Source organism: Zalophus californianus, chromosome 13, assembly GCF_009762305.2.
Source record: "Zalophus californianus isolate mZalCal1 chromosome 13, mZalCal1.pri.v2, whole genome shotgun sequence".
Taxonomy (NCBI): Eukaryota; Metazoa; Chordata; class Mammalia; order Carnivora; family Otariidae; genus Zalophus; species Zalophus californianus.
The window spans coordinates 94,249,662-94,262,099 of record NC_045607.1 but is presented as its reverse complement, the minus strand read 5'-3'; the positions used below and the strand labels follow the sequence as shown (position 1 = coordinate 94,262,099).

Genomic DNA, 12,438 nt, shown 5'->3' with positions numbered 1-12,438 from the left:
TCACCGGCCCCGCATGCCCCTCTCCTGCCTCCCACCAGTGCTTTTCTTCCTGTCCACGCCATGCAACGTGCAGTGACTCGTGCTCTCTGCTTCACCATTGGCTTCAGCTCCTTGCACCCCTTGTCTGGACACTCACATCAGTGTGCAGTTGGGATACAACTCTGGGTAGGGTGGTGAATGTGGACACTATGGGGTCAGAAGTAGTTTCTTGAGGGGCGCCTGGGTGGCTCAGTTGGTTAAGCGACTGCCTTCGGCTCAGGTCATGATCCTGGAGTCCCGGGATTGAGCCCCGCCTCGGTCTCCCTGCTCAGTGGGGAGTCTGCTTCTCCCTCTGACCCTCCTCCCTCTCATGCTCTCTGTCTCTCATTCGCTCTCTCTCAAATAAATAAAATCTTAAAAAAAAAAAAAGTAGTTGTTTCTTGGGCTGAAATGGCAAGAGGAACCTCTTTCATAACTTCCCCCAAATTGTGTCTGGAGCTCAGCTCTACATTGTCTAGTGGAGTAACGGTCGGCCACTGTGGCTCTTGAGCACTTGACCTGGGCTCATCCAAGCTGAGCTGGGCCCTAAACACAATATACACATCCAATTTTAGACCTAACATAGAAAAAAGAATACAAAATATCTAATTAGTAGTTTTTATATTGATTACACTTGAAATAATACTATTTGGGATATATTGGGTCAAATAAAACATTATCGAAACCTATTTCATCTGTTTTTGTATTTTTTCAGTGTGGCTATTAGGAATGTAAGGCTTGTGGGCAGTGCTGTCTGGCAGCTAACTGTCATGTTGAAAACCTGGGTGATGGAGAATATATTAGAATCCATTCCATCTGCCAGGAAATAAGCTTGAGGTTCTGTTCTGTTTGGTTTTTATCAGAAGTTTTGCTATCAGTTAATTATTTGAGAATTTTCTTAGTTTAGTCAGAAAACCTTAGAAAATGCAGGCTATACATAGCTAATAGAAGTTAATGAATACAGTGGATGTTTGTGACCCCACGTGAAGGAATTCTAATTTAACAATACAATGAGAAATAAGAGCCACATTTACTGGTTAACTTCTGTAATGTTTGGTGAAGGCAGGAAACTTGGAAGCAGTTACCAGAAGAGAAAACATTCTGAGTTTGCAGGTGTCCACCTTGGTGGTGGAGGTGGTGCCTGAGCACCCAGTGGCAACACTTTATTGAACCTATTTCAGTCTAAAAGCCTTGCATAGTTTGTATTTGTAACTTGTCAGTTGCCGTGAGTTCTGTGAATAGCCAACACGTTTGCTTACTCTCAGGTGTCTTTTTAACAACAGTTAAAACCATTAAAATCAAATGATGTGTACAGAGATACTTTACGTAATAAATAAGAAGTCTTCACAAAAGAAGGGAAGGGGGCTTTATATGAAATGTAAACCACAATTGAAAAGAAATTGCTTGCTTGTTTTTGCTATTTTTAATTCTGTGATTGTCAAGATTTGTTCTATTTTTTTCTGCAGGAATCCAGCCAATACCTTCTCAGGGAGGGAAGCTAGAAATAGCTGGCACCGTGGTTGGCCACTGGGCTGGGAGCAGACGGGGCCGTGGGGGCCGTGGGCCTTTCCCCCTACAGGTAGTTTCTGTTGGAGGACCAGCAAGAGGGTAAGTTCTGAAAATGTGTTTGTATTAATAAGAAAACAGCCTCTTCTTTCAATTGTGACTTCACTAGGAACATTTTTATATCATTAGATAGATTCTTTGATGTCACTGTTTGTGGTTACAAAGGATTCCATGATATATAGTATTATGTAGTTATTTTAACCATTATTAAATAATTATCAACACATTCAGTTAACTGTTTTTCAGTATTCAAAAAAAGTAACATTTTTGAAGTGTATTGTTTTTCCAATTGAATATTACTGGATATGGACCAAAACAATAAGATTGATTTCTTGGAATGTTAGGATAAATCTGTGGTGTGACACAAGTCTGCTGCATGAGATGGACATCATTTTAATGACTGAGCCACCCAGGTGCCCCTAGATGGATATCATTTTAAACGTCTTAGCTGTCTCAGCAGATTCAAGCCTGTGTGCTTCTGTCATCTTTTATCCATTCAGGCGTCCAAGGGGAGTGATTTCCACCCCGGTGATCAGAACGTTTGGAAGAGGTGGACGGTACTATGGCAGAGGCTATAAAAACCAGGGTGTGATTCAGGTAATCCACAACTCGGGGCAGTGGCGCACTCCGAGGGCCCAGTCTTGCGGGCTAGTCCTTCAGTGCCTGGGTCTAGATGGGGAGTGCTGGGGTTTCTGTAGCTGTCGAGTGTTCATCTAACACAGTGGTGGCGCGAGGTGTGACTCCTCAGCCCAGTGGGGCTGGTGTTGTCATCGGTGCCGAAGAGTATGGTCTCCTGGTCACAGCTGCATGGGGAATGTTCCAGGGCTGTCAGTGCTGTTTATGTTATAAAACGTTATTTAGGTAAATAGCAGTTAGGGTTTAAGAAGAAAGCTGAAATCTTTTTCTTCTCCTGGACCATCTTGACTAGCTTGTGAGGGGACAGAGTTATGTACACGTCTCCGTGAAAAGAGCTGGAGTTTTCGTCCCGCTTTGGCTGTTACCACTTTAGAACCTGGATCCTGATGAGTTTCCCCTTGAGAAGGATCTTTTAGAAATGCCAGTGTACTTCTCAAGTTACGACATTTAATCAAAGTGTGCATTTCTGTCCGTGCTACATGTGCAAACCTCAGGACTCCTGTGACTCACATACTAATAACCCACGCACGGAAATTTAATTGGCCAAGAGAAACTAAAATGCCTGCCTTTACCAGCTGATCCCAGCATCTTAAAAACTTCTGTTTTGTTTGTTTGTTTTAAGATTTTTATTTTAGAGAGAGTGAGTTGGGGGGAGGGGCAGAGGGAGAGAGAATCTCAAGCAGACTCCCTGCTGAGCATAGAGCCTGATGTGGGGCTCGATCTCAGGACCCATGAGATCATCACCTGAGACGAAACCAAGAGTCAGACACTCAACCAACTGAGCCACCAGGCACCCCAGAAACTTCTGTTTTGATGAAATCTAGCGAGTCAGATACAAAGGCAGCCCCCTCCCTAGAAGCAGGGCCCAGTCTGCAGTGCAGCATCCCCCGGGTGGGGGTGGGCTCTGCTCACTTTGGCCCCCCAGCCCCACCCCGACCTTCCTCTGCTTTCAGAAACACCCCTCTGAGTGGAAGGCACTCAGCCTCTGCATTAGGTTGATGAGAGGGAGGGGAAGCTGCCCTTGCTGTGCTCCAACCCAGAGCCTGTCCTGTACAGACAGCCCGTGTGCTCCTGTCGGCCCTACTGGCTATGGGGCCTTTGATATAAAACACAGACACCAAAGCCACACAAGACAGCTGTGTGGCGTAGCTTCTTCCTTGTCTCTGTGGGGTGCTCATGTTCTTCAGAGTCCCTGAATCCGCCGGCTTCCCTCCCTCCCTGCTTGTTTCCTTCACTCTGTTGGAGGACAGACAACGCAGTGTGTCACCCACAGACTTCCTGCGTCTGGCCGGGTGTGTGCTGAGGGGGTGGCCCCTGTGACCTGACCTCTTTCTTGCATCCTGGTAGTGGGTCTGTCCCAGTGCCAAGGCTGAGTTGGACCTGCGTGCTTCTGTCGGGCACACGTGTTTGCATGCAGGACCTACTGTACTGATGTGCCACTGACCGGATCCATTCAGTCACTGGAAACTGCAAAAGGAAGACATTCTGGTTCCATCATTTCTTTTTTTGTTATTTTTGGGCTATTTTTATAAAGAGCTTCTTGCCCTTGCCTCCTATTTGGTACCTGAGTATGACAACCCTTGCAGGACAGACACCTTGCCCACCCTGGCCGTGGGCCCTTGTGTGGCGTCTGGTCTGCGGCAGCTTCCTTTGCGGGTATTGCCTGGCCCAGCAGAACCACCACATTTCTCTTAGTTCCTTGGGCTCTTTAGTGGGAAATGGCATTACAAGACCACAGTCAGGGTGCCCATGGACCCCAATGCCATGGGGTCAGTCACTGTTCCTCGTGCTCTGTGTGCACACACCTGGACACACAGCCCCGTTTCTTCGTGCAGAAACACACACATGACATGCGTGCTTTTTATTGTATATTTTTAGGATACAATCCTCATGAATTCACACTGATGTGTATAATTTAAACCAAGGGCTTTTACTTTTACAGGACTTCTGTTGAATCTCTTCCTTTCCTCACACCGAATCACTGTTTCTGGACTTTTCCTGTGAACAGAGCTACAGGAAGTACGTGTACTTGCATGTATCATGCCCGCAGATACGCCCACGCCGCCGTGCACTCCGGTGTACCACGCGCACACAGGCGCGCGCGTGTGTATGCCGCTGCTTTTCTTCAGTGAAATACCTCAAGAGTTTATGTGGACTCTTCTGATTCAAATTTAAGACTTTGGAAATTTGACCTAAACTTTACTGTTGGTATCTATGTGTCTTTCCTTCCACCCTGAGAAAACCCGGGCGTGATTAAGGTAGAGTGCCCCCGGACTTGTCGTTGGCTTTGTCCCAGCCGCACGCACAGTGGCTCAGTCCCCCAGCGCTCACGTCTCTGATGGTAGTTGTGCTGTTACCAACCGCGTTGTCCCAGCACACAGTCTTGACCTGCTACCCCACTGCGGCCCCGTTTGCCCAGCTTCTGTGGAAGTGTGTCTGTCCGCCAGCGCTGTCCCTCGAGGCTCTCCTCAGCACACTTCACAGGGAGGGCCCAATGGAAACGAGGGGACGTTTGAAAGCACTTTGCTTTCCTAACAATCAAAAGTGGTGGTTCTTACCTCCCCTTCAGGTGTCTCATGCACATTCTGTCATTTTCTTCTGTCATAAAGCTTTACGTCAAAGACTAATAATAAAAGAATTGTCTTTCCCTTGGAAGTCGTTTGTGGTTTTGGCCCAAACGCCCAAATTGTTTGTTTCTCTGCCAAGGTTTAGTGATGCTCCCCGCTGCTGGTCATTCTGCGTTGGTGCTCTCAGCACACAACGTGCTCCTTCTAAACGCGTTTCAGATCTTGTCTTACATCAGAAAGTTTTTTTGGATTACTGGTTTTTCATTTCTGTTGTTCTTCCTTCTTGGTTTTCATCTCTGGCACTCCTGTTGAGCTTGTCCTGTGTCTGTTGTCAGTGTTTGGCATGTTCTCCACTCCCTTGGGGTCTTCTTTTGAGATAGAGCTTACCTGCTTCAGGTCGACAGTGCAGTCTGTTCTTACCGTCATGCAGTGACCCTGCTACTTCCCGAACATTCATCTCCCCAAGAAGAAAGCCCTTACTCAGGAGCAGCCATCTCCCAGCCCCTGACAGCCACGAATCTGCTTTCCGTGGCTGTGCTCTGTTTGCGTGTCATGTAAGTGCTCCATTGTGGCACGCACCAGCACGTCACTCCCTTTGTCGCTACGTGACGCTCCACCGTGGGGATGGGGCACATTTTGTGTATCCATTTATCAGCTGATGGACACGTAGGCTGTTTTCACTTTTTTGGCTGTTACGAGTAAGGCTGCTGTGAGCATCTAGGTATAGGTTCGGGTTCCCAGCTTTATTGAGATGTCAGCAGCATATAGCATTGTATTAGCCCCAGGTGTACAGCATCACCATTTGACACTTGCGTGTATTGCAGAGTGATCACCACAGTAAGTCTAGTCAGCCTGCATCACCTCAAATAGTTACAAAAATGTATTTTCTTGTGATGAGAACTTTTGGTATCTCTCTCAGCAGCTTTCATATACACACTAGAGTATTGTTCACTACAGGCTTTGCCTTCAGGTGTTTGCGCGGACACACGTCTCATTCCTCTGGGGGTGATTCCTGGGTCCTGTGGGCATTCTGCATTCATGCACTTGAGGAATGGCCAGACTCTCTGCGGCGGCTGCATGGTTTTCCCTTCCCGCTAGCCGTGCAGGAGGGTCTGGGTTTCTCCGTGCCCTTGGCAGCGCCACTTACTGTCCATACTTGAGTTTAGCTGTCCGGCTGGGTATCTCATTGTGGTTTGATTTACATTTCCGATTTTAAGCTTTTCTTCCTTTTTGCCATCTTCATGTATTACGACGTTCACTTGCTGTTGTGTTTCCCTAGTTGGGTCTTTGTTTCTGGCGCCGTCTTTGTTTCTGTTTTGGACCTCCCCTCCGGGCTTTCTTGGTCTGCTCTGTGCTGCTCCTCTAGGTGCTGGAGCCAAGGCACGGTGGCCCGCAGGGGTGCGGTTTCTTCCTTGGTTTTCTTATGTTGCGCTCTAGCGGCTCCACCTCAATGCTTCCTGTTGCTCGTTTTTAGGTGACATTAGTGTTCTTGCCCCTTGAGAAGCACAGATAACGAAGGGCAGCTGGCCTGCAGAGCGTCTGTGGTCCGTCTGTCTTGTTGGTGTTGCAGCCGCCTGGGAGGGTCAAGTGTTGGGGGCGGAGGAAGCAGTGCTGCCCGTGCTTGGGGTGCCCTTCGGGGGCGGGGCTCGTAGTGGCCAAGGCTTATGGGAAGACTTGGCTGTAGAAAGAGGGCACGCCTGTTTCTGAACGGGTGCAGTCGGCATTCCTGCTCCCTCCACTGGCATCATCTGTACCTGCCCCCATGGTCTCCAGACAGTGACTGTGGGGAGTCCCCAGTCAGCTGGCCCCTGCCGCTGGCCCTGACGACCCTGCTGCACGTTTAGTGGCAAGTGGGTTTTTCCCTCAGAGAGTGAGGGCTCCGAGGTTGGAAATCTTTGATGTTACCTTTTTCCCCCGCTTTGCCCTCTTACCTTTTTGTATTAATTATCTTTCTCAAGGTTCCAACAAAACGACAGTAGTATTGACTTGTGGAAAAGCTCACATTCATATTTCTGAACTCTGGGATTGAACACTAAAATGAGAAGACCTGTGGGAATGGAGCCCAGAGGGGTACCAACCCAGGAACTGCCAGCATGCGAGAGGGCGTGCCAGAGGCAAGGGCGACGGGCACCTCCAGCCCCACTTGGCTGAGCAGGGAGGGCCTTTATTTTCAACCAGGCAGACACCCTGGTTTTCAGAGTAGGGAAGACTGGAGACCAGACACACTGCCGTCTGGGGTTGAAAGGGAAGGAATGCAGAGCTGGGAGATCTGTAGGCGGCTTTCGGGTTCTGGGTCTCAGATTCTTCACTGAAAAACGACCATCTGAAGGCAAAGACCGTTAAGGTTTTCTTCGGCAGTGTGTCTGCCTCTGACAGTAGTTCTCAGCCCTAGTGATGTCGCCCCCTAAGGGCCATTGGCTTTTTTGGGGGACACTGTTGATCACCACAGCTCAGCCTGCAAGCGCTTCTGCCTTCTAATGGGCGGAGGCCAGCGATGCCCACCACTCTGTAGCACACAAGACAGCCCATGGCAGAATGATCAGGTCCAAAAGGTCACGGTGCCAGGCTGAGAAACCCACGGTAAAAGATGTAAGCACCTGGACGATCTCGAGCTGTCTTCCTTGTCTTTCAGGACATGAGCTGAATCACTCTAAAAGTTCATATTTTTCCAGAATTACTTTTAAATCTGTTAAGAGGAGCAGAGAGACCCGTTCAGAAGAGATAAGTCACAAACATATGTGGCGATTATCTGCTTACACTTATTTCTTGTTGAGTTGTCCAGAGAGGACTTAGGTTTGCCTCCATTTGCCAGTAGAAATGGGCCTCCCACAGACTGTGACAGGCGGACGTGTTAGTTGGTGAACATTTGGGGGAGTCGTAGTCTGAAATTTCAGAGAGGATTTATTGAGGGGCGGTGTTAAGGTAGAACTGGTACTATCCAGAAGGATTAGGTAGAGTTCAAGTGGGGCTCTCCTGCATGGCCAGGATATCAACTACAGAGAAGTGGAGGGAAGGGGTCCCAGGACGAACCTGCTGAGACAAGCTTCTGCCAGTGGCGGGTCAGTCAGAAACAAGACAGAGTGCATTAGAGTGTAGACTGTAGAGGCCACAGACCAGAGAGAGTATGGAGTGTAGACAATACAGACTGTAGAGAGTGTGCAGAGCACGCAGACCACGTGAGGTACAGACCAGAGTACGTAGGTGTATAGAGCAGACACTCTGCGGGTGCTAGGGTACATAGAGCATACAGACTATAAATCTACACAGTGTATGGACTGTGTGCACAGACTGTGGAGAACACAGACTGGAGTGTATGGGGAGGAGAGTGGAGAGAGTGCGCAGGTGCACAGGGGGTATAAGGAGTAGGGCTGTCCAGCCCCCAGAGTATAAAGGGCAGAGAGCACGCACCGTGAAGAGCACACCCGTGCTGTGCATTCCACTGTTGAATCTGGAGCAAGCAGTATCAGGCCTTGGTAGGCCTTCCTTCTCTCCCACTGTTTATCAAAGCTGCTTTATTGCTTGTTGTCCTTGATTCTGACCAGGGCAAGCCTCCTTACGCTGCTTCTGCGGAAGAAGTGGCCAAAGAACTGAAGTCAAGATCCGGGGAATCCAAGTCGTCCGCCGTGTCTTCAGATGGGTCCCTGGCTGAAAACGGAGCGGTGGCTGAGGAGAAGCCTGCTGCCCAGATGAACGGGAGCGCAGGCGACGCCAGGGCCCCCAGCCACTCGGAAAGTGCCTTGAACAATGACTCTAAGACGTGCAATACAAATCCTCACTTAAATGCACTAAGTACAGACAGTGCTTGCCGCAGAGCTGATGCTCTGGAGGCTGCTGTCTTAAAGAAAGAAGAGTAAACTTATTTTTTATAGAGGGTGAAGGATGCTGGAAGGGTAGGATTCAGGAATATCTGGAGAGAAAGAGAGCCTACAGTTATGTACATTTTTTCCTTTCCGTAAGAGAAAAATGAGGACTTTGGAAATTCGGATCCCTCTTTGATATCAGAGATTTAAACAACACATTTTTAGTTTTAACCAGTTGTAGTCAAAATGCTACAATAAAACAAAAAGAGAGAAAGAAAATGAAGAGCATTTGACTCCCACACTTAAAATGAAGTACACACAAAGTTTAAACTGGTTATGACAAAAGCCTATAGTTGTGTTTCTTGAACTATAAAGAAAACAAATTTTGGCAGTCTTTAAGTATATATAGCTTAAAATATCATTTTTAGCATTTGGCACCATATGTATGCCATTATCTTTGATTTTGCATTACTGTTCACAAGAAAGCTTTGTCTAAGGCTTTGATTTTATGATTATGAAAGAAATAAGGCACACCACGGTTTTTCTTTCTTAAATCTCATCACTGTTGATGTGGTTCTTTTGTGTTAAAAAAAAGTGCAACTATCAAAACAAAAAATTATAGAGTAATATTGCCGTTCTGATTTTAAATATGCAGTACATCATACTTACTTTACAAGCAAGTTAAATGGAGATAAAGTTGAAATCATAGAAGATGCAAATGACCTTTCAAAATCAACACAATGTGTTCTGAAACTTCGTGACTTAATACCATGCATCTGTGATCAATGAACTATGTGGTTTTGATCGGACGTAGACCATTAGTGCTACTACTTGAGCTAACCTTCTGCATGGTTCATAATTTTTAAAGTGTGTAGTTAATATTATGCATGTTATTGTCCTTCCATTCTTACCAGTATGTGCCCATTTGCAAAACAAAATGCTAATAATCAGTAATAGTCCTATAAAAGATGTTAACTCTGTTTAGTCATTGACTGATCTTGCTCTAACCTTAAAATTTTGTGATTATTGACCTCTGTTGCATTTATTCTAAAAACCCCCCAAAAATTATCTAGCTGTTTCAAATATCAACATTACCCTGGTGTATTCACTGCTGTATGCATTATTGTTCTTTGTTGCTGTTTTATGCCTTCATATTAGCAAAATATGAAATTCTGTGAAAAACAAAAAAAAAATCCCTTTGATCTTTAAAAAAAAAAAAACAAAAAAAACAACCCCCCCTTCTGTAGCAGGAAACAAATTGCTTGTTCTTGAGAACTTTCCCATCAAGAATTTAGTAGAAGCAGGTATACTTATATCATTTTGATGTTTTTGTTACTGTTTCCAAACAATGTACTTTGAAATCAGAATCACTTATTCGTTTTCATATAATTCTCCTGATGCTCTTCATCACACATTAGTGATCAGAAATGAGATGTAATTCCCCAATCCCTGCCCGCGAGACCTGAGTAGGATCTTACTGTAAGTTGAAGGGAGTTCTGCCCTAACTCATGGATTGTGCAAGAATGAACTGCTGTTGGGTCTGACTGATTGTAGGTGGGTTGTGGCGTGCTGTACCGAAGGCTATTGAATGCAACTTACAATGCTTAATAAAAATCTTTATTCTTTTAGTATAAACACGGCGTGGCTTCCGATTCGGCCGGGACCGCGGCGGGGGCGCGCAGGGTGGGGGCCCGAGCCCCGCCGACGACACACACACCCCGGGCCGGTCCTCGGACCGCAGGCTCGGAGACCAAGCAGAGCGCGCTGAGCGCTGCTGCTAATGCCCACATCAGCCATCATCGGGGCTCCCCCGCCGGCCCTGCCCCCCACCACTGTGGCGTTTCCACGGTCGCTCAGCCGGCAGCGCTGCGGACAAGCGTGCCGCGGGGCTCTGGAGGAAACCGGCCACAGCACCCGGGATTCGCAGACGACGGGCGCGCTTCCGGCCCGTGCACGGGGGCGGGGCCTGAGCCGCTTCCGGCCTGTGAGCGGGCCGGGCCGCGAGCATTTCCGGCTTGTGCTCTGGATGGCACGGGGCGGAGGGCCGTGAGCACTTCCGGCCTGTGCTGGAGGCGGGACCGTGGGCGCTTCCGGCCTGTGCTCGGGGCGGGACCGCGAGCTCTTCCGGCCTGTGCTCGGGGCGGGGCGGGGCCGTGAGCTCTTCCGGCCTGTGCGCGGGGCGGGGCGGGGCCGTGAGCTCTTCCGGCCTGTGCGCGGGACGGCGTGGGGCGGGGCCGTGAGCGCTTCCGGGCTGAGGTCGGGGCGGGGAGCCGTCCTCCCCGGCCGCACGGGGGCTGCGCGCGCACGGTGCCCGTTCCGCGGCCGGCCGGGCTGAGCGTCACCGCGGGCGCCCGCGCCGGTGTGGGTGAGCGCGGCCTGGGAGGGCGCAGAGGCCCGGGCCCGGCCGCTGCTCCGGGGCAAGCCAGACACTCGTGCTGACCGTTTCTTGTTTTCCTTTGTAAAAAAGAGCTTTTGTTGATCTTGTTTGCTTGTTTGAAAAGTAACACGTTTATTATAGTAACTTCAGAGTGCCGCTAGACAGAAAGGAACAGAAATCACTCGTGATGCGCCTCCTGGCGCACCTGCATCTGTCCTGCGCAGCCCACAGACGTCTGCAGGAACTTCCCCGGACTCCAGCCCCCACGCACGCTTGGTGAGGGGTCTGCGCGCCCAGGAGAGCTGTGTGTATGTGGGGCTGCATCAGATAAGCACACTGCGCCCAGCACCGTGCCCCGCACTGCACCTAGCACCACTGCGCCCAGCACCACTGAGCCTAGCACCTAGCACCACCGAGCCCAGCACCGTGCCCCGCACTGCACCTAGCACCACTGCGCCCAGCACCACCCAGCCTAACACTGCGCCCCGCACTGCACCTAGTACCACTGCGCCCAGCACCACTGCGCCCAGCACCACTGCGCCTAGCACCTAGCACCACCGAGCCCAGCACTGTGCCCAGCACCATACCCAGCACCACTGTGCCCAGCACTGCACCCAGTACCAGCGCAGTGTCTTCCCACCACTGCATTCTGCTGTGACCCAGGCCCCACACAGTGGCTGTACAAGTGTTCCAGACTCAGCGGCAGGGGCCACCCCTTCATGGCACTTCTGTTTTGGGGTACAGTATAGATGTGTGTACATGAGGCTGTATCAGATAAGAACACAAGGAACATAACCCAGGGTCACAGGCGTGTGGCAGGGAGGGCCGCTGGGGCTGGGGACAGGGGTGGTCTGCAGAGCAAGGTCGGGCTCAGGTCCAGGGCAGGTATCAGTGGATAGAGAGAACCCACTGATGAGGGGAGAAGCCACCGCACAGGGTTCTTGGGTGCTGCTGGCACTTGGGATATGAGGAGCAGTCTCCAGGTGGGCGCACACACCCCGCCAGGGAATTAGCTTCTCCCCGGAAGGAAGGCCAAGGGGAGGGACAAGGAAGGAAGGGTGTCTTGGTCCTCAGCACTGACCTGCCCCGCTCTTGGCCAGTGGGACAGGAAAGTGGGTTTCTGGTTTTCACCTGCATTGCTTCAGTTGTCTGTGAGGGTGACATTTCCTTTGTACCTTAATGTGCCCTCAGTTTGTCCATGTTCCAGTCAACAGATTGTTAATATCCTGGCTTTTTTGAATCTAAAAACCCAGGCCAGGGCAAACATTTTAAGAACAAATTCACCATTTGTGCCCTCACCCGTGTTAGCGCCTGCAAGTACAAAGGGAATTGCAGACAGCCCTCCTTGCCATCTGTCTCCTCCTGGCTCCGGACAGGGGCCCTCTCAGCACCCTCTGTGGGCGGGCACGAGGACCCCAGCTCTCTCCCAATGTGGTCCCCTCAGGAGCGGCTCTCTTCTCCTGCGACCTTATTC

The 12,438-nt window shown here is 49.7% G+C and overlaps 1 protein-coding gene across 2 annotated transcripts in view; it reads left to right on the top strand.

Annotated features, from left to right (window-relative positions):
- Positions 1-10,222, top strand: part of FAM120A (family with sequence similarity 120A) — a 92,568-nt gene extending 82,346 nt beyond the window's left edge. For both annotated transcript variants that reach the window (XM_027614885.1, XM_027614884.1), the window contains 3 exons: positions 1,485-1,626; positions 2,085-2,181; positions 8,330-10,222. In XM_027614885.1, the coding sequence (XP_027470686.1) occupies positions 1,485-1,626; positions 2,085-2,181; positions 8,330-8,641 (551 nt within the window). In that variant the 3' untranslated portion in view covers positions 8,642-10,222. The remainder of the gene's footprint in view (positions 1-1,484; positions 1,627-2,084; positions 2,182-8,329) is intronic.
- The last annotated feature ends 2,216 nt before the right edge of the window (positions 10,223-12,438 follow it).